Below are 22,387 nucleotides of genomic sequence, written 5' to 3' on the forward strand. Positions count from 1 at the left end.
TTTAGCTTCTGCTTTAGAATGACAAAAATGAAACTAAAGAAAGCCCCGACGTTAAATATTGTTTTGACACCTTTGGAGCTGAGCAAGAGAATTACACTGAATATGTTTATCTTGCTCAAGCACATTGCTGTATCTTTTGGCAATCTTTTCTTTAGAAATGTCCTCTCCTCCTGAACAGAACTCAGTTAGCACCTTGGTATACTCCACGGTTGCGAAATCTGAGACAGGAGGTGAGACGACTAGAACGCCAGTGGCGGAAATCCCGTTCCGAAGATGTCCGGACACAGGTTAGAGCAGCAGTAACTGCCTACCAAGTGGCAATAAAGGCAGAAAAGAAGAGGTTCTTTGCTGCCTCTATTGCGTCTGCAGAGTGCTGTCCCAGGAGGTTGTTCCAAGTGGTCCGAAGCCTGGTCGGTCCAGTTGCTCAGGAACCCTTGGAACCGTCTAAGGCCTCCTGTGACAAATTAGCAAAGCACTTTGCCAACAAAATCGAACATTTACGGAGCTCAGTTCCGTACGCCGTGGACACAGTAAATGAAACAGAGTTGGCCAGTTGCAATCCGGTCAAATGGGATTGGTTTCGACCGCTTCCTTCTGAGGATGTGGACAAGGTGCTCTTGACTGTGAAGCCTACCACCTGTTTAACTGATCCTTGCCCATCGTGGCTCCTTGTGAGCTGCAAAGAGAAATTGGGCGAGGGGATTAAGGCGGTGGTCAATGCATCCTTGGAGGAGGGTGTAATGCCATTAGCACTCAAGGAGGGAATTGTAAAGCCCATCTTAAAGAAGTCCTCCTTGGATCCCCAAGTTTTGAATAACTTTCGCCCAATTTCGAATCTACCATTCCTGGGCAAGATCATTGAGCGAGTGGTGGCTAATCAGTTGTCGACACACTTGGATGCAACGGATTATTTGGATCCATACCAATCGGGTTTCAGGACTGGACATGGAACTGAAACAGCATTGGTCGCTCTGGTTGATGATATGAGGAGGGCATTAGATAGGGGAGAATTCACCTTTCTTGTCCTCCTCGATCTCTCAGCGGCTTTTGATACTGTCGACCACAGTATCCTTTTACATCGCCTGGAGGAATCGGAAATAGGAGGCACTGTACTACGGTGGTTCCATTCCTTTCTTTCCGACAGGCATCAACAGGTAGCATTGGGGGAGGAGGTTTCAGACCCTTGGCCTCTCAATTGTGGTGTGCCACAGGGCTCTATCCTCTCTCCCATGCTATTTAATATCTATATGAAGCCGCTGGGGACAATCATCAGGAGATTTGGGCTGCAGTGTCACCAATATGCGGATGACACTCAGCTCTATCTCTCATTTAAATCTTCACCAGAGTCTGCTGTGGAGACCATGTCCAAGTGCCTGGAATCCGTGAGTGGATGGATGGGAAGGAACAGGCTGAAGTTGAATCCTGATAAGACTGAGGTGCTACTTGTGGGAGACAAGGGAAGGCTGGGAGATGTTGACCTGGTGTTCGACGGGGTGAAATTGCCCCTGAAGGACCAGGTCCGCAGCCTTGGGGTTGTTCTTGATTCCAAGCTGTCCATGGAGGCTCAGATTTCGGCAGTGAGCCGGGCAGCTTGGTATCAATTACACCTCATTCGTAGACTGCAGCCCTACCTTCCTGCTCATCAGCTCCCACTGGTGGTACATGCCCTGGTCACCTCTCGGTTGGATTACTGTAATGCGCTCTACATGGGGTTACCCTTGAAAACGGTCCGGAAATTACAACTTATACAAAATGCTGCGGCTCGACTACTTACAAACTGTCGCCGCCGGGAACACATCACCCCAGTGTTGTTCGACCTACACAGGCTTCCAGTTATTTTCCGGGCCCAATTCAAGGTGTTGGTATTAACCTTTAAATCCCTATACGGTCTCGGCCCAGTTTATCTGATGGAGCGCCTCCAGCGCCACCAACCATGCCGCCCAACAAGATCAGCCACACAGGACCTTCTCTCAATCCCGCCAACTAAAACAGCTAGGTTGGCGGGGACAAGAGAGAGGGCATTTTCAGTGGCAGCCCCCACTCTCTGGAACTCCCTCCCGTATGACCTTCGACATGCCCCTTCCCTGAATGTATTCTGCCAAGCTTTGAAGACCTGGCTCTTCAGACAGGCCTTTGGGACTTACGGGGAGGGTTAAATTTTTACAACGAATAGCCTACTACTCTGTACTGGAACTGTTTTATTGTTTTATTGTTATATTGTATTTTATGATGTATTTTATTATGATGTAATGTATTGTTGTTAAATTGTACGTCGCCTAGAGTGGCCATTGGCCAGATAGGCGACCCACAAATTAAATTATTATTATTATTATTATAACAAAGTCACTGGAGCCTGTATGTAAATAATGCATACAGGTAAAATATTATTATACCTGCACATTTGTGTAAAATACATAATAACTGCAGGAAATATGGAACATCTGCCAAAACAAAAGAAAATGCTCATTTCCTCTCTTCCTTCCAGTAAAAACACAAAACCAAAACCAAAATCATTTTCATGCTACCTGCAAAATGCTGTCAGAAACAAAATACCATTGCAAGTCACATATCAAATGTTAAATAACATCACACTTTAATTGCTTAATACTGCTAAATGTCAACTGTTAGGTTTTAGAAATTGAGTATCACCATATCTCAAATAGCTAATTATCTGGCAAATATTTGGGAGAAGAGAATATATACCAGAGATGCTGGAACCTCTAGTCCTCCAGATGTTGTTGGACTGCAGCAGAGCTTGGAAAAGTTACTTTTTTGAACTACAACTCCCATCAGCCCCAGCCAGCATGGCCACTGGATTGGGCTGATGGGATTTGTAGTTCAAAAAAGTAACTTTTCCAAGCTCTGGACTGCAGTTCCCATCATCCCTGACCATGCCCATGCTGTCTGGGTCTGATAGGAGCTGTAGTTCAACAACATCTTGAGGTCTACAGATTTCCCCTCCCAGTTCTTAGGGCTTCTTTTTGTTGCCTTTGGGCCTTGACCACTTTGAGCTCTCTGATACCTGACTGTTTGTAGCTGTTTAATTTGCATAGGCCATATGATGTTACCCTCAAACAATGCCAATCTCAATGCTTTCCCCCTGTAAATTCAAGTTTACCCCATACAGGGGTAATTCAAATAATTGGAGAAAATTTGTTGGACTACAATTCCCATCAGCCCCAGCCAGCACGGCCAATTTTCAGGAATGATGGGAATTTGATTTCTTCTACTTTAAATCCCTTAGATTTGCACAAAGCCATAAAAACTGCACTAGCAAATGTACAATTGTCTGACTGTGTGCTTTTGCACATTTCCTGTGTGGGGAAATTGGGCAGGACCAGAGACAAAAGCGGGTGGAGGAATGCATGTGACATACTTTTATACAGTAGGCTACATTCCAGCCAGGCAAAAGTTAAAGATGTCTCTGCACACATTCACACATTCCTGCTTGCCTGGATGGAGGAATACATGTCAGTGTGCAGAAATGTCTGAGTTTTGTGTGTCTGGACTGTAGCCAGTGTTCTTCAGCCTTGGGTCCCTAGATGTTTTTGGACTTCCAGTTCCCATCAGCCCCAGCCAGCATGGCCAATTTTCAGGCATGATGGGAATTGTAGTCCAACAACATCTGGAGACCCAAAGGTTGGGAAAGGCTGCTCTACGCTTTCGTTTCTTTTCCATCTGTGCTTGTAACTATTTCCAGTGAACTCCCCAACTGAGGATTTCTTCTACTTTTAATTCCTCAGATTTGCACAAAGCCATCAAAAACTGCACAAGCAAATGTACAACTGCCCAACTGTGTGCTTTTGCACACTTCTTGGTGGGGAAATTTTGGTTGCAGCTATCTGGGCATGCCCTGTCGGTATTTGATCAGCATAACAGAATCAACAAATCTGATGACAGGGTCAAACATCAAAGGGAATGTCTGGTCTTATGTCTGGTCTTATGAACAGAAGACACTGAAGTTGCTCCTCCAATACAAATATGTGTGGATGAGGCCTACTCTGGTCTAATTCAAATGGGGGGAAAACGTGATCAACTGCTAAATAATGCTCAAATGCTCAGTCAGTGTAGGCAGTACCAATGGTCTGACCTGGTACCTAGGTTCCTAAATACAGTGGGGAATTTTAGGGAGGAAATGAATTTAAGCTGTAGCCTTTGTCAGTCTTGTATGGACATTTGTAGATTTCAGGGGTGTGGAAGAAACAAAATGGAAAAAAATGGAAATGGATTGCCTTCAATTCGATCCTGACTTACGGCGACCCTATGAATAGGGTTTTCATGGCAAGCAGTATTCAGAGGGGGTTGACCATTGCCTCTCTCTGAGGCTAGTCCTCCCCAACTGGCTAGGGCCTGCTCAGCTTGCCACAGCTGCACAAGCCAGCCCCTTCCTTATCCGCAATTGCCAGCTGGGGGGCAACTGGGCTCCTTGGGACTATGCAGCTTGCCCACGGCTGCACAGGTGGCAGGGCACATAACCTGAACCACTCACTGTGGGGGTGATCTTTAGCTGGCCCTTTACACCCAGGGGACACGAGCGGGGATTTGAACTCACAGACTCGACTCCCAGCCAGGCTTTCCTCCCCACTGTGCTATACCAGCTGTTGTGGAAGAAACAGGGGAATCTTTATTCTGTCTTTCACAGTTGGGATTGTTTGACTCCTCCCCACTACCCCCACCCAGAAAAAGTCATTGCTAGTTTTTCCTGTTTTACAGCATGATCATGTGAAAGTTTATTTGGAAGGGAATGGGAGTTCCATGAAGCCTAACTCCTATCCAGGCGTTCAGCTTCCTCACCTAAAAGGGGGGGGGGCAGGATTTGCTGGTCCTGTCCCCTCCATCACTTTGCCGTCACTACTTTCCATGAATTAGGGAGAGGGACTTCTGAAGCAGGGAGCCTGTTAGACTCATGTAGGCTTCCTGCACAATTGAAAACTCTGATGCGGTGTTTGCATTGTCTATGGTGGACCCCTCTTAATGTAGATGTTCCCCCCCCAGCTTACATGGCAGTGGCACACTAAGGGTAGCTGGGAGCTGCCATTTTAATGTATTTACTTATAAATTAAATTTATATCCTTTCCCTTCCTCCAAAAGAGCCCATGGCTGCAAATACATAAACAATAAAACATCTAAAAACAATTCCAATACAGAAACAGATTGGGAAAGATCTCTATTTAAAAGCCTTGTTGAAAGAGGAAGGTTTCCAGTAGGTGCTGAAAAGACAACAGACGGGGCCTGTCTAATATTTGATGGAAAGAAATTCCTAAGTGCCGCCACACTGAAGATACTAAAGATGGTATCAGCAGGAGGTCCTCACCAGCAGAATGCAGTGATTGATTTCTCACAGTGCCCCAGAGTGTCTTACCTAGTGTCACACCAGGACATTGGGGATGTTAGACTGAGCTGTCCAATGTGAAGGGGCAGAAGTTAGTGCTGGTGGCCCCTGCCAAGGCACTGGAGCTCTGGCAACTGCCCTAGGATTCCAGGTGATGGTGCCAGGCTTGTATGTCAGTATCATGGGTAAAGAATCGACTGGGACTGCTTATAAAATCTTGCATGCATATTCACTTTAAGTTTGATGTTGGCAGTAATGAAAATGCACTTTGACACTCTGTGAGACAATTCATCATGGCTGTCCTTTTTTTTAAAACCCCCAACAACCTCAAAGTCATCAAATTGAAGTTTCAATGTTTTTATTCAAAGCAGCTTCTCACAATGTATAAATACTGCATATTAACACACATGAAAAATACAACTTCTAAGGCACCCAGAAAAATGTGTTCATACACTAGTTTACAGGACCATTGACAAATATATTGTGTACAATTGGATCTAGACAGTCAAGATTTGATAAATCAGAAGAAACTAGTGCTAAACTAGCTTCCAAAATATTATTTACAACACTGCGGTTAAGGGGTGCCCCATACCCTCATATTCATGTTATACTGTGCACTTGCCTTCATCACAAATATTGGAAACTGTTTCCATTTTATCCTATGATATCCAGACAACAAAATAACTTACTGGCCTGATCAGAAAATGTCTACATTTTAATTCTGTTGTGCAAGATACTCATTAAAAATCAAATAAGTTTCACAGAAGAATTCTGCAATTTTGTTAATTTTTTTTTGGTTATTTGCTTTATCTCCAAAGTTTGGTAATAAGCCTTACCAATAGGCACTCCATCATTTACTGACTATCTTTCAAGTTCCAACTTTTTTTCTTAAGCAGATAGACCCACACTGGCTATTCTGCCCAAATATGCTGAAATGAATAAGAATGATATAGAACGCATGTTGAAAGGGAATCAACAGACGATCCTTTGCTGTACAGATAAAATTGTTTTGTCTTCTAACCAATGCTTGATTGGGATAATGGATAACTCTTTGGTCCTTATTTTTTAATGGAAGATATATATATATTTCTATATATTATTCCCTAGAAGTCAAAATCCTGTTGACGATGTCAGTGAGTTACCAACTGACTTCCCATGTGGTATTTAAAGTAGTGGTATGGCTTAAAAACATACAGTTAATTGGGTAAACAGAGATAATGCATCCACTATTAAGATTGTCTGTAAGTCCCAATGTAAACTTTAGTGTCTCCTGAAGAGAGTTGGCTTCAGCCAGATTTGACTTTTAGAGATCCAGCCACTGAAAAAAAAAGTGCCTGAGATTGATTAATGTGGCTGGATGGACTTTATGCAGAGTTTATACAGAATAATACCCATGCCGAGAAGTCTAACTATGTTGTTTGAAAGAAACAACCCGTATTATCCATTTCACAAGGAAAAACTTAAGGCCTCGAATTCTAAATTTGCCAAGTCTCTGAATGCATCAACTGGAGAAAGGTGAGGGCGGGGAGAGAAGAGAGAAATTTCTTAGGGTCTAATTAGATATGATGGTGACACAACCCATTTCTTAGAATGTGGGTTCTGCTGAACACTTTCTTTATCTATATGTTTCCTGTCCTGAGAATCAACTCTCCACAGCAACTTTCCCCCCTAGAGGACATACACTCAGTTTTGGAATCTGGAAGGTAGGAAGTAATTTTGGGGGAGGGGGAGTTTTGGTGGGGAAAAAGGTGTGTGAAGAGAGGGGTCATCATGAAGTTGTCCCCACCCCTTGCTTAATATCTGCATGGTTGCAACCTATGTTCTAACACATGGGTCTGTTGCCACTGCATCTCACTGAACCCTCCATCTTACTTATGCAGTTAACAACATTTGATTCAACCTAGTGGTAAGGCTTATTCACAAACGCAGTAAATTTACAAATTATACCTTAAACTCGGTTGTTTCAATGCTGGAAAAACCAAAGAAATAATTTAAAAAAACACCCTGCCTGCATATATTTATAAGAGTAAAAGAGCGTATTAGAATTCTAAGTGGAAAAGAATTGGCACCAACCCCAGGATGCTTAAGATTAAAATAATGGTTTACCATCGTGGAAAAAGATTGCCTAAAACGCTTACCCTAATCTACCACGGAAATATAAAAGTTTTTATTTTTGAAAATATATACTTATTAAAGTTGGACAGCTTATTCATTGAAACAGAAGGGTACCCAACTAAAGCCACAATTTATGTACAGCAAAAATATACATGCAAGACAAACACACAGAAATGAATTGCTTACTTTTCCATATCTACAAATGCCAAAATTGCCAATCCTTAAAAGATTTGTACAAAAGCATTTACATGAAATAATATAGCATACATAACAATAAATTTGCATTTTTATTAAATACTGTGAATATTCATAAAGGTATTCAGTCTTATCTATACAGTACACCTATACAGCTGAATACCCAGGGACAATAGAAAGATGAAACTAAATGGGAAAGTTTTTTTAAAAAAATAATCACTATACTTTTTTCTTTAAAAAAAATTAAACTGAAGTTAGATTAACCACCTAGGTATGATTTTTTGAAATGTTTAAAAGCTTTAGAGCTTTTAGAGTTAATTTTAATGAAGAAATTGTATTCAGTGTGGTTCAGCCATTTATCTGCCAAGAAAAACATTGAGGATAATTTGAAAAGGCTGCTGATGAAACAGTGTTGAAAAATCAGGTACATCATGAGAAAATGTTGGTCTAAAACCAAAATTTCATACTCCCAAGAATTTACACAATGCAAGCCTTCCTATGCTGTGGACACTTCCCATTGGTTCACAAAAATGTCTGATACGTCATTTGGGGTTGTACCATTTGTTGAGAGACATGAAAGAATTATTTTATAAAGATGTTTTCCCATATATTTTGTCACAAGTATTCTCGCTATGAGGATATGTCCAAGGACTCCACTTCACACATGGAATCTAAGGAAGTCAGTTGGGCGACAGCAGAAAATGGTACATGAGTTTGTTGAGACCATGCACAACAGAGAATAAGAGAGGCACCAGCCATTAACTGGAGAATGTGGTCTTTGCTTCCAACACTTGTGCATAAGAGTTCCACAAGCCGCTGTGCATATTGCTTTCCAAAAATATTGAACAAGAAGCCAGACTCTGCAATGATAGGTAAGAAGATATCTATAGATGTGTTCAAATTAGGTGGAGCTTTGCCAAATACAAAGCAAAACCCTAAAATAAAATAATAAAAAACTCCCAGAACCTAGAAGTCTCATTTGGAACCTCTGAAGCTTAAAAAGAAATGGAATTGAAATGGAAAGTGTTTTCTACTTAACATTGAATGGATGGTGAGAGAGAGAGAGAGAGAGAGAGAGAATGTTTAGGAATGTCCTGAAAGCTACTCTCTGTATTCCATAAAGCTGACCAATCTTAGAGGTAACGAGAACCCTCATTCTGTTCCCACTATTTCCTTTGTTTCCTTCTTACAGTCTTAAAAGAAGTAGCATTTAATTCAGAGTAGCCAGAGGATGGCGAGCCACACACCAACCGCTAGAAGAGCCCACACATGTAAACCTTTTATTTTAATGCACCTTGATTGGGCTCACCAGCTTCTTTGCTTAACCTGAAGAGCAAGTTCCTTTTGGTGTTTTCTCCAGGGACTTCATATACATTATAAACTGATGCAATACGGGGGGCAAAAATCCAGCCATTGTTTCCAGGAGTCATTGGGGTCACATTCTAAGAGTAAACAGCCACAGATTGTTCTGAAGGAAATCTTATGTCTTTGTGCAATTTCCTGGTGGAGAGACTGGCCATGGAGGATGAGAGAATTTAAGAAGTATGCAAGCCTTTCCTCATCTAATTCAGGCTCATTTAGGAGTTTCTTGCTGGCCTTCCTCAAAGCTCCAAAAGGTATTATACCCAATCTGGAGAAAAAAGCGTGTGAAGCTTAGGTTTTCAGATTCACAGCACAAAAGAATGCTTAACCCTTTGTTGGCACCGCAAGTTAGGCACCATTCACCCTGTTATTCATGTGTAGCTAATAAAAAAATCGTAAACATATTAGCTTTTTTTTTTTTTTAAATCACCACACCCTACCTATGCCTCAAGTTGTCATGAAGAGGAGGAGGACTCATGCAAAACTCACAGCTTCAGCATTTGATTGGTTTTCCTTAAGGAATCTAAAATGATGATCTACTCTCTGCTGCTTTTTAATGCCCTGCAGCATTCCTGTTTTATCGTGTTTTTCTTGTATGCACAGCTCAGTCTGTTTATAGTAAACCAAAGAGCTTGTACACTCGTGCAAAACAGCTGTCCGATCTGGGGAAATCTGAAAAGAAAATAATAATAATAAAAATAATAATATATTAACCAGACCAACAGTCCAATTTATGTGTATGTACACATACAGACACACACACACACGCATACGGAGAGACACAAATAAATTAATTAAATAAATTCAACAACAGGGTGGAAAAAACATAATTCAAAGTAGGGTTTTTTCTCTCTTTTCTTTGCAATATATATATATTTTTATACATCACACCCACAAATTATACTCCCCCCCGTTAAATCCATTCCATGGCTAATCTCTGAACAAACAAAAAACAAAAGTATTAAAATATTTCTAAAGCAGGCCTGAAAAGTGTGGCTTCGACCCAAACTCTAAACTGATCTGCTTGGGTCAATGCAAAGGTAAGTTGCTCACAGTAGCAAGAATAAGTTAAATTAAAAAAGAAAAAAGACATTGATTTTCGCAGTGTGCCTTGATGGGGTACACTAGTGCTTTCTAGCACACGGAATGTACAGTTCTATCCAGCCAAGCATACATTAAGATACAGCTCTCAATACATCTGCCTCTCCCTTTGTTGAACAAGAATCAAACCTGCTAGGAACAGCCGTTGAACTTCTCTATTTAACTCACAAGGAAACTGACACAACCATAGATACAGGGTCACAAATTCCTCTGAAGGTTATGCTGGATCTGGGTTTGACTTTTTTATTATTGTCTCAAACCCTGGTGACACCTGAAATCCCTTTTCTCTTGGAACATGCTTCCTCCCCCATCTTTCAAGTTGCGCAGCAATGTCAGACTTCGTAAATTTTGTCTTGCAAATAGCTGAATAATGAATCCAGTCCTTTGGAAGAACTCCAGAGCTGTTTTAACATCTGGCATTCTTTCTCATTTACATCTTCAAGGCCAGACTTCAGGAAGCTCCGGACCAGACATTTAGATTCTTCCAATACCTAAGAAAAGAAATTATAAACCCATTTCATCTTTTCAATTTAGTCACATTTACGGATGGGGGAGAAATTCAATTCAGTTTACATTTAAAGCCAAATCTATCAAATTTGCACTTTCTGAAAGAATGAGAGAACCAAAACACAGCCATCCTTTGAAATTTGCACCTATCCAAGTTTTGCAATGCAGTTCTCCAACCACATCCCCTTGTTGGCAACCTTCTGGGGGCTACATGCCAGCAGTGGGTGGGGCCGGAGACAAATGTGGGTGCAGCAATGGATGTGACATACTTTTATACAGTAGGCTACATTCCAGCCAGGCAAAAGTCAGACGTCTCTACATACATTCACACATTCTTGCTTGTCTGGATGGAGGAAAACAGAATACAGATGGAGGAAGTGCAGAAATGTCTGCCTTTTGTGTGGCTGGACTGTAGCCAGGGTTCTTCAGCTTTGCGTCCTCAGATGTTTTTGGACTACAAGTCCCATCATCCTTAGCTAGTTTAGCCAATGGTCAGGGGTGATAGGAGTTGCAGTCCATCAACATCTGGGGACTCAAGGTTGAAGAACACTGCTTAGCCCACTGTATACAAGTATTATGTCAATAACCCACATACATCGATCTGACGATGCTCTAAGCCAGCGTTTCCCAACTAGTGGGGCATCAGATGTTGTTGGACCACAATTTCCATCTTTCCTGACCATTGGCAATGCTGGCTGAGACTGATGGGAGTTGTGGTCCAACAACATCTGGTGGCCCACTAGTTGGGAAAGGCTGCTCTAAGCCTTGTCCTACATTCTCCTTCTCACCATGATATGCCCCTGTCCTGTGCCCTCTTGAATGTTTTTGCCTGGCTGGAATGACATGGGAAGCCCCCCCAGTTCATATTTCATCCCTTTACAGTCCAATAACACATTCCAGCCAGGCATAAACATTCAAGAAGGGCATGGGACAGGCTTAAGTCAGGGATGTGGCCCGGGGAGAGGAAGTGTGACCTCAGGAGAGTCCTGAGAGCTGGACAGAGAGGTCTGGAAGGCCGCATTTGGCCCCCAGGCTTGAGGTTCCCCACCCTGCTTAATAGGCTTACTTCCCTACATGGCTACTGTGATATCACCTGTTTATATGCATACTAGGGGCTCCGCCTCTGCTCACGTTGCTCACCAACTCTGCCTACAACCCTGCCCTAAACCCTCACCAATCCCTGTACCCTTAGACCTTGCCACCTCCCCGCCCAGACAAACTAATTAAACCAGGGGTGGGGAACTTTTTTTGCTCCCACCCTGTGAGCTAACTTTAACAGGTAGGCGGGGCAACCCCAGTGTCAATCACATGACATAACTGTAATGTCACATGATTGACACCTGTCAATGTTGGTCTAATGAGTTACGTGTGTGGGATTTAGACCTGGCTAAGCCCCCCACTTCCCCCTACCCTTTAGATCTGGCTAAGCCCTCCCACTTCCCCTTCCCCTTTAGAGCTGGCTAAGGACACTCTTGCTTTCCCCCTGCCCTTTTAGACCTGCATTACCTGTCTGTTAGACTGCAAACTGCAGCATGATGGACTCTGGGCTTACATAGTTATTTATCTATTTAGATTGATTATTCAAGGGGAGTAGTGCTTGAAAGTGAGTAGAATGAATGATAGGGAGTGAGCATTTGCATATGGATGATGATTCGCTGAGAGAGTGGGGGTGGGAGAAGAGTGATATGTTTAGAGAGTGAGCGATGCTTGAGGAAGACAGACATTGACCCAATACATTTACTCCCCTAATACAGCATCAATTGCTAGAGTTCTCTGGGATGTGAGACCAGTGTTAGACCACTCTTCCCTGCCCCAAAGAATCCTGGGAGCTGTAGTTTGTGAAGGGTGCTAGAGTTGTTAGCAGACCCCTATTCCCCTCACAGAGCTACCATTCCCACAGTGGTTTAATAATCAATCTTCCTAGGGAATTTTGGGAATTGTTGCTGTAAGTGGGTCTCCTAACAACTCTCAGCACCCTTCACAAACTACACTTCCCAGGATTCTTTGGGGGAAGCCATGACTGTTTAAAGTGGAATAATAGTATGGTGTGAATGTGGCCCTAAAAAGAAAATTAGAGATTGAGTTTAGGTCCAGTTAGTTCTGTGGCAGTTGAAGACAGAGATAAAAAGACACTGGATCTAGGATTTGAGTGGGGTCCAGGATGAAACTGAGTACGAATGTAAGAAGGGATTAGCAGTTAATATATAATATAATTAGTAAAACCTAATAAAATGTTTATACAGTGGCCTCTGGTTGTGTAATATCTTTCAAATGTAACCAATAAATTTACTGTTGTTTTCAAAATCCTAAGATTTTGAAAACAACAGTAAACCAACAGTAAAAACCAAGAAGGAAAGTAATATAGCTGAAGTAATAAGATCAATACATGTCCACACATCCTTATATACTAAAAAGGGCAAGAACTAGACGTGGGGTAAAGGTCCCGTTGGTGGTGTTACTCAGTGTGTGATGGAAAGCGTCGCCTGCTGTGGTAAAGGCCTAGTAAGACAGGGACTTGCCATGAACGAAGAAAAGAGCAGGGATGCGCAGCTAAATTTCATCACCTTATAAAAGCAGAAGATGAAATAAGGACATGGGATATAAAAATGGGCGATAGAAAATGCAGGATCGAGCTTAGGGCATTGTCAGATCAATATATGCAGTTATTGACACAATCCGTGGGGGTTTCAGTGCCTTTTCAGTCTGTGTTTCTTTTGTGCGCCTCATGCCGAGTGAGATGTAATCTACAATCCATTTAATTAAAAATCCTCAGTGCCTCACTGGGTCTGCTGCCCCTTTTCACTGAAACTAAGAGCTGCTCTGCTTGCCAGAGAGGTCCATGGCCCCAAGCTACAATTGTTCAATTATAAAAAGTGAAAAGAATCTGTTTGTTTTTGGGTAGAAACTCAGGTCCTGCTCACAGGATGCACTATTTGAGAACCAGGAGAATCCTAAAGAACGTTCATTGTAGTCTGGGCAAATGAACCATTTTCTATCTGGAGCTGATCTCAGGGAAACTGGTTCTGCCACTGTGCAGCTGAAGGGGACTGTTCACAGCCTGGACTGGTTGATGCCTGTGACATCATGAGCGCCGCCTTACCTCCATCCTGCACTGGGCTCCTTGAGTAATGGTCTGACTCCTTATAACGCAGTTTCTGATGTCTGTGTTTTAAAAGGAAGCTTAGCAAAGATGATTCTTGGATGAATCTGGTTGGCCACGGCTGAAAACAGGTTGAGGGGCAAAATGGATGCTTGTTCCGATCCAGCTGGGTTCTTCATGTATTTGCCAGGTAATGTGATAAACATTTCCCTCACTTCAGGGGCGGAGAAAAATTTTGCAGGAGAAAACGGGTAGGCAGAAGAGAGAGTGCTTAACCCTACTCCTATCCATCAACTTGCCTCACAACTGCCATTTTTTACTCACCTGAGCTTCTTCATGAACTTACACCCCACCTAGAATAAGGATGGGGAACTTCAAGGCTGGGCCCAGTGTGGCCCTCCAAGCTTCCCTATTTGGCCTTTGGGATTCTCTCTGTGCCACACTCCTCTCAAGCCACACCCTCTCTCCTCAGGCAACGCCCCTCACCAGCTCTGCTCTGCACCCTCCTTCAGTGTTTTTGACTGGCTGGCATGTGTCCTTCAACTCTGGCTGCTTTCACACTGCACTGTATTCCATAATCCCGACAATTTCTTACCTGGTAATTTGTGCCCTATATTTGACCTTGCACATGATGTAAAAGCTAATACCAGAAATCTAGTAGAATACAGTGGAAGTTTAGCACTAATTTTTGTGATAAATAATGCCAGAAACAATCCATTTGCAAGTCTGGGAACCCAGACGATCGCAGGAGTTTTGTGCTAGCTGCCGCCACTCATGTGACAGGCATCCTGGCATGCAATGCGTTCCTACCCTTTAGGCGTGCGCCAATAGATTTTGCCTGACGAAAATTGTACTGGTATTTCGACATAGGTGTGGGTAGCAGTATTTCCTTCCTCTTTTCCACCCCCCCATGTCCAAACACTCTCAAGCAGTGAATTATGGGGGAACGACAGTGTGCATGTGTATAACAGGTGAGGGATGAAAACAAGATGTTCACTGCAGGAGTGTGAAAGACAGTTGTGTGAAATGCCGGTATATCGGCCGAAAAAGCCATGGTTCCTTAATGCAACAGGTACTGCAGTGTGAAAGGAATTTTAGAAATCAGGACAGAAGCACTACCATTTTAATCTGTTAAACTAACTGCATGTCTGAATGCAGCCTCTGAAAATGCTTCCTCCTTGCCTGGATGAAGGATTGAAAGGTATATGTGTGCGTGTGTAAAAACTAGCCTGCTGTACAAAGGTAAAGTTTATATTCATTGCTCTGCCCACTTTTGCCTCAGCCCTGCCCACCTCTGGCATGTGGCCTGCAAAAGGTTGCCTGGAAAGGAATGTGTCCATCAGGCTGAAAATGGCTCCCTATCTCTGACCTAGGAGAAAAAAATATCCAGAACGGATGAAGCACTCTTGCCATAGTCGGAGGCAGCAGCCTCTGAATGGCAGCTGCTGGAAACCACATGCTGCGCTCAGGTCCTGCTGGTGGGCTTCCCACGGGCATGTGGCTGGCCACTGTCAGAACAGGAAGCTGGACCAGAGGGGCCTTTGGCCTGATTCAGCAGGGCTCTTCAGGGATTCTTACACCAATTCTCTTCAAAAAGCCCCCAAAGGCTTTAACAACAACTCCAACATAATATGATTACGTATATAGGGTCTTGAAAGGCATTTCTTTCTTTTAGCGTCTTGTAATCCGTTACAACAACCTGGTAAGGTAGGTCAATGAGGCTCACCTAATGCCATCTCTAGTGAGATTCTGGAAGGGATGAGATCTGAACTGGGGGCTTCCCGAGTCATAGGCTTAGGCAATACCAGCTGCCACACATTACTTACCACTGCACTGCAGGATGCCATTTCCTTCACTCTCAGCATCACTTCTTGCCCAAATGTTGTGGGCCAAAAGACTTGGGAGACGAGGCCTCTGCTGCAGGCTTCTTGCGCTGTTAGTTTCCGTCCACAGAACAACATTTCATTTGCCTGCAACCAAACACATTGGAGTGAAGACGTTGGGGCGGAAACGAGGCTCGTGGAGCTGACTGGGGAACCTGGACAAAACTGTCAGGTCCCAACTCTGGCTTCCTGTTGCTATGGCTGAACACAGGAATATAAGCTACATCAGGCCATTGGTCCATCTAGCACAGTACTGTCTACACTGACTGGCAGTGGCTGTTCAGGATTTCAGGCATGGAGTCTCTCTTAGCCCTACCTGGAGATGCTGGGGATTGAATCTGGGACCTTCTGCATGCAAGGCAGATGTTCTACCCTGAGCTACTGCCCTTCCCCTAAGATACTCAGGTTAAGAACCTCTGTTCTGTCGGAGAGGAGAACAAGCTGGAGTAGTTCTTCTCCAGCACAACTGGGTGCAAATAGTTCCTACAGCATAAAACTTGTGGCAGCCTCAAGGGTGTCATTTTAGACTTAGACTGTGTACACACTATGGATGGGCGAGCATTTTGATTCAGTTCGCATGTCAAGCTGAATCTATCGAAGGCACACTTCCCAAAACCGAAACATGTCCGTTCTTTGAAATTTGCACCTATCCAAATGTTGCTATGTAGTTCTCCAACCAGAGAATGTTGACAAAAATGCATATGTTAGGGGAAAGTGTGCGTAAAATAACATGCAACAACGCATTATATGAGGAGAGATGGCTTGCAAAAATGTGTACATTGGTTAAAACGGCCTATAAAAATACTGTATGTTTATTCCGAGAAATTCACACTAAAATGCTGGATTTAAAAAAAATAATCACAAATTGCTGCAGAAACATGGAGAACTGAATTTAAAATTGGAAAAAATGAGAAACTGAGAGAACTGAAATTGAAAGATCTTTCGATTCCTAGTACACTCCATACATTTGAAGCATACAATTAAAGCAGATGACTCTGCCCAAAGAATCCTGGAAATGCTTCAGGTTGCAATCCTATGCACACTTATCTATGTCTGTAAGCATGCCTGTACCCGGTGGCACTTATTTCTGAGTGAGCACGCATAGGTTTGCACTGTCAAAAGCTTTTCAAATGAATAAATAAAAGAAGTCTTAACCGCTCTCTCCAAACCAGAGGTAGAGCGAGCCTGATAAGGAAGTTGTTGATGGTGCTCTAAAGGGTTACGCAAATCTGTGCCTTCCAGTTTCTCATTTTTCCAGTTACAAGTTCAGTTGGACATGACTACCTTGAGTTCATTCCTTTCAATGGGTCTACTCTGAGTAGAACTTAGCTGAATACAACCCATGGTCTTTGAGGGAATGTGGCTCTTGGGCTGAAAAAATAGAAGACGATGCAACAATTAACTAATTGCTAAGTAATTAACTGGAGTAGCATGTGAAGGGATTATACAACAACTACATGCCGGTACATGGGATGCATGCAGTTCTTCATAGGAAAGAGAGCTCTAATGGCTAGGGCACATACGCTGGAAAAGGCTTGCAGAAGCCATTTTAAATCCCTAAGCAGCCAATGGAACTGCATGTACCTGTATGGGAAAATGACTGCAAGACATCTCAATGTAACGAGGAAGTTTAGGATGGCATGCTCAATTCCCTGTCCCATGCTCTTGTCCCATGCCCCTGCATCCCAGCCAGGGGGGCCTTGGGCATGCAATCTTACCCAGCCTATGTAGAATAGAATAGTACATAAGTCTAAGAAGCTTTGTTTATTTAATGCAGATGAGCTAAGAGAGGCTCTTCGTTGCCAAAAATAGATAGTGGATGCCAACAGATCATTAGGAAAGATGTTTTCACACACTGCTAGAGCTGGCAGTGCAATGACTCAGGCTGCTACAAAGCCAGCACACTGACCAACAAAACTGATAAACAAAGGCAGAAGTGTGAGACTCAAATTAAAAAAAAACATCCCCACAGGTGTAGCTACTTAAAGTCACAGGTGCAAACCTGTACCCAAGTCCAGGGGCTCTTTTGGGTATAAATAAAGGCCCCTAACTCCTGCTCAGGGGGCTTCAACAAAGACCATCGGTGCGGTGTTGTGTAAGTGGGTGGCCAAATGGGATCTCTCCATTGTTCTTATCTGGGGCTCCTGGACAACAGAAAGGAGATGTAAGATGACAACTGTGCTCAGGAGCTGCTTTTATCTGTTTAAGTGCCTTGCCTGTAATAAAATGCTAAATCTTCCAATTAAAGCATTGTAAAACTTTTTTTCTACTTGAGTGCTCATTCCACTTGAGTGCTCATTGCCTCTGGAATCTCTTGAATTTTCTTGCCTGTTGGCAAAACAGCACCTCAGCTGGTAGGGTTTGCTTGGAACTCAGGGTCTGGCCATAAAAAGTGGCCATGCTCGCAAGGGGCTGCACCAAGTTCTTTCCAGTACGGAATGGCATGCACCATAGGCATGAGGGCAAGGGTGCGGAAACTCAGGCTTAGGGGCCAAACACAACCCTCCAGATCTCTGTAGCCAGCCCTCAGGACTCTCTCAAGCTGTGTTCATTCTGCCCCTGCCCCTTGCATTCCTCAAGTGCTTTTGTCTGGCTGAAATGTGCTCTTGAACTGTGATAATGCCCAATTTTGCTTCTGGCTTCACCCATCAGTAGCATGTGGCCCCCAGACGATTTCCTATGAGGGAATGTGGCCCTCAAGCTGAAAAAGGTTCCCTACCCCTGCATTAGGCCTTGGTTTGTGAAAGGGATTCACCACTGTAAATGTACAGGACCCAGAGAGGAAAACAGCAAGCAATGTTGTGCAAAGGGGTGAGTGAGAATTTGTACACTGAAGAGCACCTCTAGATTCAGTTCACTTCTTTGGCACAATGCTGTTCCACTAAGGTCCTATATGCACTATACATTTAAAGCAGTATCATTCCACTTTAAACAGTCAGGGCTGCCCCCAAAGAATCGTGGGATTGAATGCTAAGCCACTCAGGAAATTTCAGCTCTGTGAGGGGAATAGTGGGCTATCCAAACAACTCTCAGCAGCCCTTCACAAACTACAGTTTCCTGGAATTTTGGGGGGGAAGCCCAGTTTCAAGTGATATGATACCGCTTTAAATAGTATAGTGTGGATGGGCCTAAGTCGGAAGTGAGCCAATGAGGTTTTGCAGTTGCATAAGGGTACCTGTGGATCCAAGCCATTTGTCTGGATGTAGATCAAAGAAACCACAGAGGAAGAAGCAAGCTTACCAAAGCAACACCCAGAATCTGTGGAAATGTATATGATGAGCAGCCTGCTGGAGTGAGACGGATAGTTGCATAGGGTGTCTGAAACCAGGCCTTTTCGCTTGCCCAGACAATATCGCAGAGTGGTAAAATGGAAGCCCCTAGGCCTAGAGCAGGGCCGTTGATTGCAACCACGATTGGCTTCTTAAACTGGATAAAAGCTTTGACAAAATCCCTATAATTTGAGAGGAGAAGAAAGGCTGTTATGAATCACAGTTCCACAAAACATCAGTCATCCCATTGGGAAATAATTCCCATTTTAAATTGCTGGCAATTCTGAGAATGAATACTTTTTAATGCAGAACCTGTTATTCTATAGTTTTATTTTGTTTTTAGCATGCTGCACTCTGGTTGGAAACCTTTTTGTATTCGTTGTCTGTATATTATCATAATAAAACAGACAAACCTCAGAACGGCAGTGCTGGATCAGACCCAAGTTTGTGAAGTTAGAAAAGTACACAAGCAAAGCCCACTGGAGATAGCCACCCCACCTTACTTGTCTGCATCAGGGGGTAGGGATGGGTGAGAATTTCGATTCAGTTTGCATTTCAAGTTGAATCTATCAGATTTGCACTTTCCACCGCAACATGAGAACCAAAACACAGCCATCCTTCAAAATTTGCACTTATTTGAATTTTGCAATGCAGTGTATGTTAGGGGAAAACATGCATAAAAATGAATATGTAAGTGAAAATAACATGCAAAATTGCATTATATGATGAGGCTAGCAAAAACATGTACATTTGTCAAAACTGCCAACAGAAATGTGTTTATTAGGAGAAATTTGCATTAAAATGCTGGAATATTTCCATAAGGATTTTTTGAAGAAAATATACTTCACAAATTGCTGCAGAAATGAGAACTGAATTTATGACTGGAGAACTGAGAAAGTGAGAGAACCAAAACGGATGGGTCTTTCTATCCCTATCAGAGGGTACTCAGATGTCCTCTGAATATGGAGCCTCCATTGCAAACTATGGTGTCTCCATAGGAACATAGGAAGCTGCCTTACCCTGAGTCAGATCATTGGTCCACCTAGCCAGCATTGGCTACAAGGACTGGCAGAAGTTCTCCAGGGTTTAAGGTAGGATTCTCTCCCAGTCCTACCTGGAGATGCCAGGGATTGAACCTGGAACCTTCTGCATACAAAGCAGATGCTCTTCCACGGAGCTACTGCCTTTTATTTATTTATTTATTTATTTATTTAATTCGATTTATATACCGCCCACAGCCCGAAGGCTCTCAGGGCAGTGAACAACATAGGATAAAATACAATAAAATCACAAAACAGTAGAGCATAAATACCAAACAATAAAAAACCAAATATATGTTAAAAGCTTAAAAATAGATTAAAATGCCTGGGAGAATAAGGTTTTCACCTGGTGCCGAAAAGATAAAAGTGTAGGGGCCAGGCGAACCTCATCGGGGAGACTGTTCCATAATTCGGGGGCAGCCACTGAAAAGGCCCTAGATCTTGTTACGACCCTCCGAGCTTCTCTGTGAGTCGGAACTCGGAGGAGGGCCTTAGATGTTGAACGTAGTGAACGGGTAGGTTCATATCGGGAGAGGCGTTCCGCCAGGTATTGTGGTCTCACGCCGTGTAAGGCTTTATAAGTCAAAACTAGCACTTTGAATTTAGCCCGGAAACGGATAGGCAGCCAGTGCAAACGAGCCAGAGCAGGTGTTATATGTGCGGACCGCCTAGTCCTCGTCAGCAGTCTAGCAGCTGCGTTCTGCACCAGCTGTAGTTTCCGAACTGTCTTCCAAGGCAGCCCCACATAGAGCGCATTGCAGTAATCCAATCTAGAGGTTACCAGAGCATGCACAACTGAGGCGAGGTCGTCGCTTTCCAGATAGGGACGTAGCTGGGCTACCAACCAAAGGTGATAGAACACATTCCATGCCACCGAGGCCACCTGCGCCTCGAGAGACAGGAATGGATCGAAAAGAACCCCCAAGCTACGAACCTGTTCCTTCAGGGGGAGTGTAACCCCATCTAGAACAGGTTGAAGATCCACCATCTGGTCAGAGAAGGCACTCACCAACAGTGTCTCAGTCTTGTCAGGATTGAGCCTCAGTTTATTAGCTCTCATCCAGTCCATTATCGCGGCCAGGCAGCGGTTCAGCACATTAACAGCCTCACCTGAAGAAGATGAAAAGGAGAAATAGAGTTGCGTGTCATCAGCATACTGGTGACAACGCACTCCAAAGCTCCTGATGATCGCACCCAGCGGCTTCATGTAGATGTTAAAAAGCATAGGGGACAAGACCGATCCCTGCGGGACTCCACAATGGAGAGTCCAGGGTATCGATCCATGCTCCCCAAGCCCTACCCTCTGGAGACGATCCACCAAGTAGGAGCAGAGCCACTGCCAAGCAGTACCTCCAACTCCCAACTCCATGAGTCTCTCCAGAAGGATACCATGGTCGATGGTATCAAAAGCAGCTGAGGGATCAAGGAGAATCAACAGAGTAACACTCCCTCTGTCCCTCTCCCGGCATAGGTCATCATACAGGGCGACCAAGGTTGTTTCAGTGCCAAAACCGGGCCTAAAACCGGATTGAAACGGATCTAGATAATCGGTTTCATCCAAGAGCACCTGGAGCTGGTTGGCGACCACCCGTTCTAAGACCTTTCCCAGGAATGGAACATTCGCTACCGGTCTATAGTTGTTCAAATTATCTGGGTCCAGGGAAGGTTTCTTCAGGAGTGGTCTCACTATTGCCTCTTTTAAGCAACTAGGGACCACTCCATCCCTCAAGGAGGCATTTATCACTTCCCTGGCCCAGCCGGCTGTTCCAACCCTGCCAGCTTTCACTAGCCAAGAGGGGCAAGGATCCAGTACAGAGGTGGTTGCACGCACCAGTCCAAGCACCTTGTCAACGTCCTCAAGCTGAACCAACTGAAACTCATCCAATAAATGAGGACAAGACCGTGCTCCGGATACCTCATTAGGTTCAACTGCCATAATACTGGAGTCTAAGTCCCGGCAGATGCAAGAGATTTTATCTTGGAAGTGCCCAGCGAACTCGTTACAGCGGGATTCTGAAGGTTCTATAATATCCTGAGGGCTAGAATGTAAAAGCCCTCGGACAATCCTATCCATCTTGGCTCGGGATGGTTTATTGAAAGCTCTTCAACTGAGGGTGAAGACAGATGTCCTTCAGCTGCAATGTGAGCCCTACATCTGGGTTGGCTTTGCAGATATAACTACTGGCACACACACCAGTGAATCCAGTGCTGGTTCAGCTGTTACTCTTCTTCAAATGGGCTGGCGGCCTATTTTTAATTTGTAAAATGCTACATGAGCATTCTGTGCCTTAAAACACACACACACGCACAACACCAAATATTTTTAAAACAGCTGATCCTGAAATACGTATATGTTTTATGACAGGGACAGAGAACCTCAGGCCCGGGGTCCAGCTGCGGCCCCCAGGACTCTCCATCTGGCCCTCGGGACTCTCCACAGGCCATACACCATCCTGAACCAAATCCCTCCCCAGCGCTGCTTG

At 43.8% G+C, this 22,387-nt stretch overlaps 1 protein-coding gene across 3 annotated transcripts in view; it reads right to left on the reverse strand.

Moving 5' to 3' along the window:
* Positions 1-5,722: 5,722 nt before the first annotated feature.
* Positions 5,723-22,387, reverse strand: part of CDYL2 (chromodomain Y like 2) — a 115,553-nt gene continuing 98,888 nt past the window's right edge. Inside the window, exons 5-8 of one of the 3 annotated variants that reach the window (XM_061594162.1) lie at positions 18,836-19,046; positions 15,539-15,682; positions 10,235-10,596; positions 5,723-9,676 (exon numbers count right to left, since the gene is read on the reverse strand). In XM_061594162.1, coding sequence (XP_061450146.1) covers positions 10,438-10,596; positions 15,539-15,682; positions 18,836-19,046 — 514 coding nt within the window. In that variant the 3' untranslated portion in view covers positions 5,723-9,676; positions 10,235-10,437. Of the gene's footprint in view, positions 10,597-15,538; positions 15,683-18,835; positions 19,047-22,387 lie in introns of all 3 variants that reach the window. The other 2 variants (XM_061594163.1, XM_061594164.1) reach the window with 2 other exon arrangements.

This window comes from Rhineura floridana, chromosome 13 (assembly GCF_030035675.1).
Source record: "Rhineura floridana isolate rRhiFlo1 chromosome 13, rRhiFlo1.hap2, whole genome shotgun sequence".
Taxonomy (NCBI): Eukaryota; Metazoa; Chordata; class Lepidosauria; order Squamata; family Rhineuridae; genus Rhineura; species Rhineura floridana.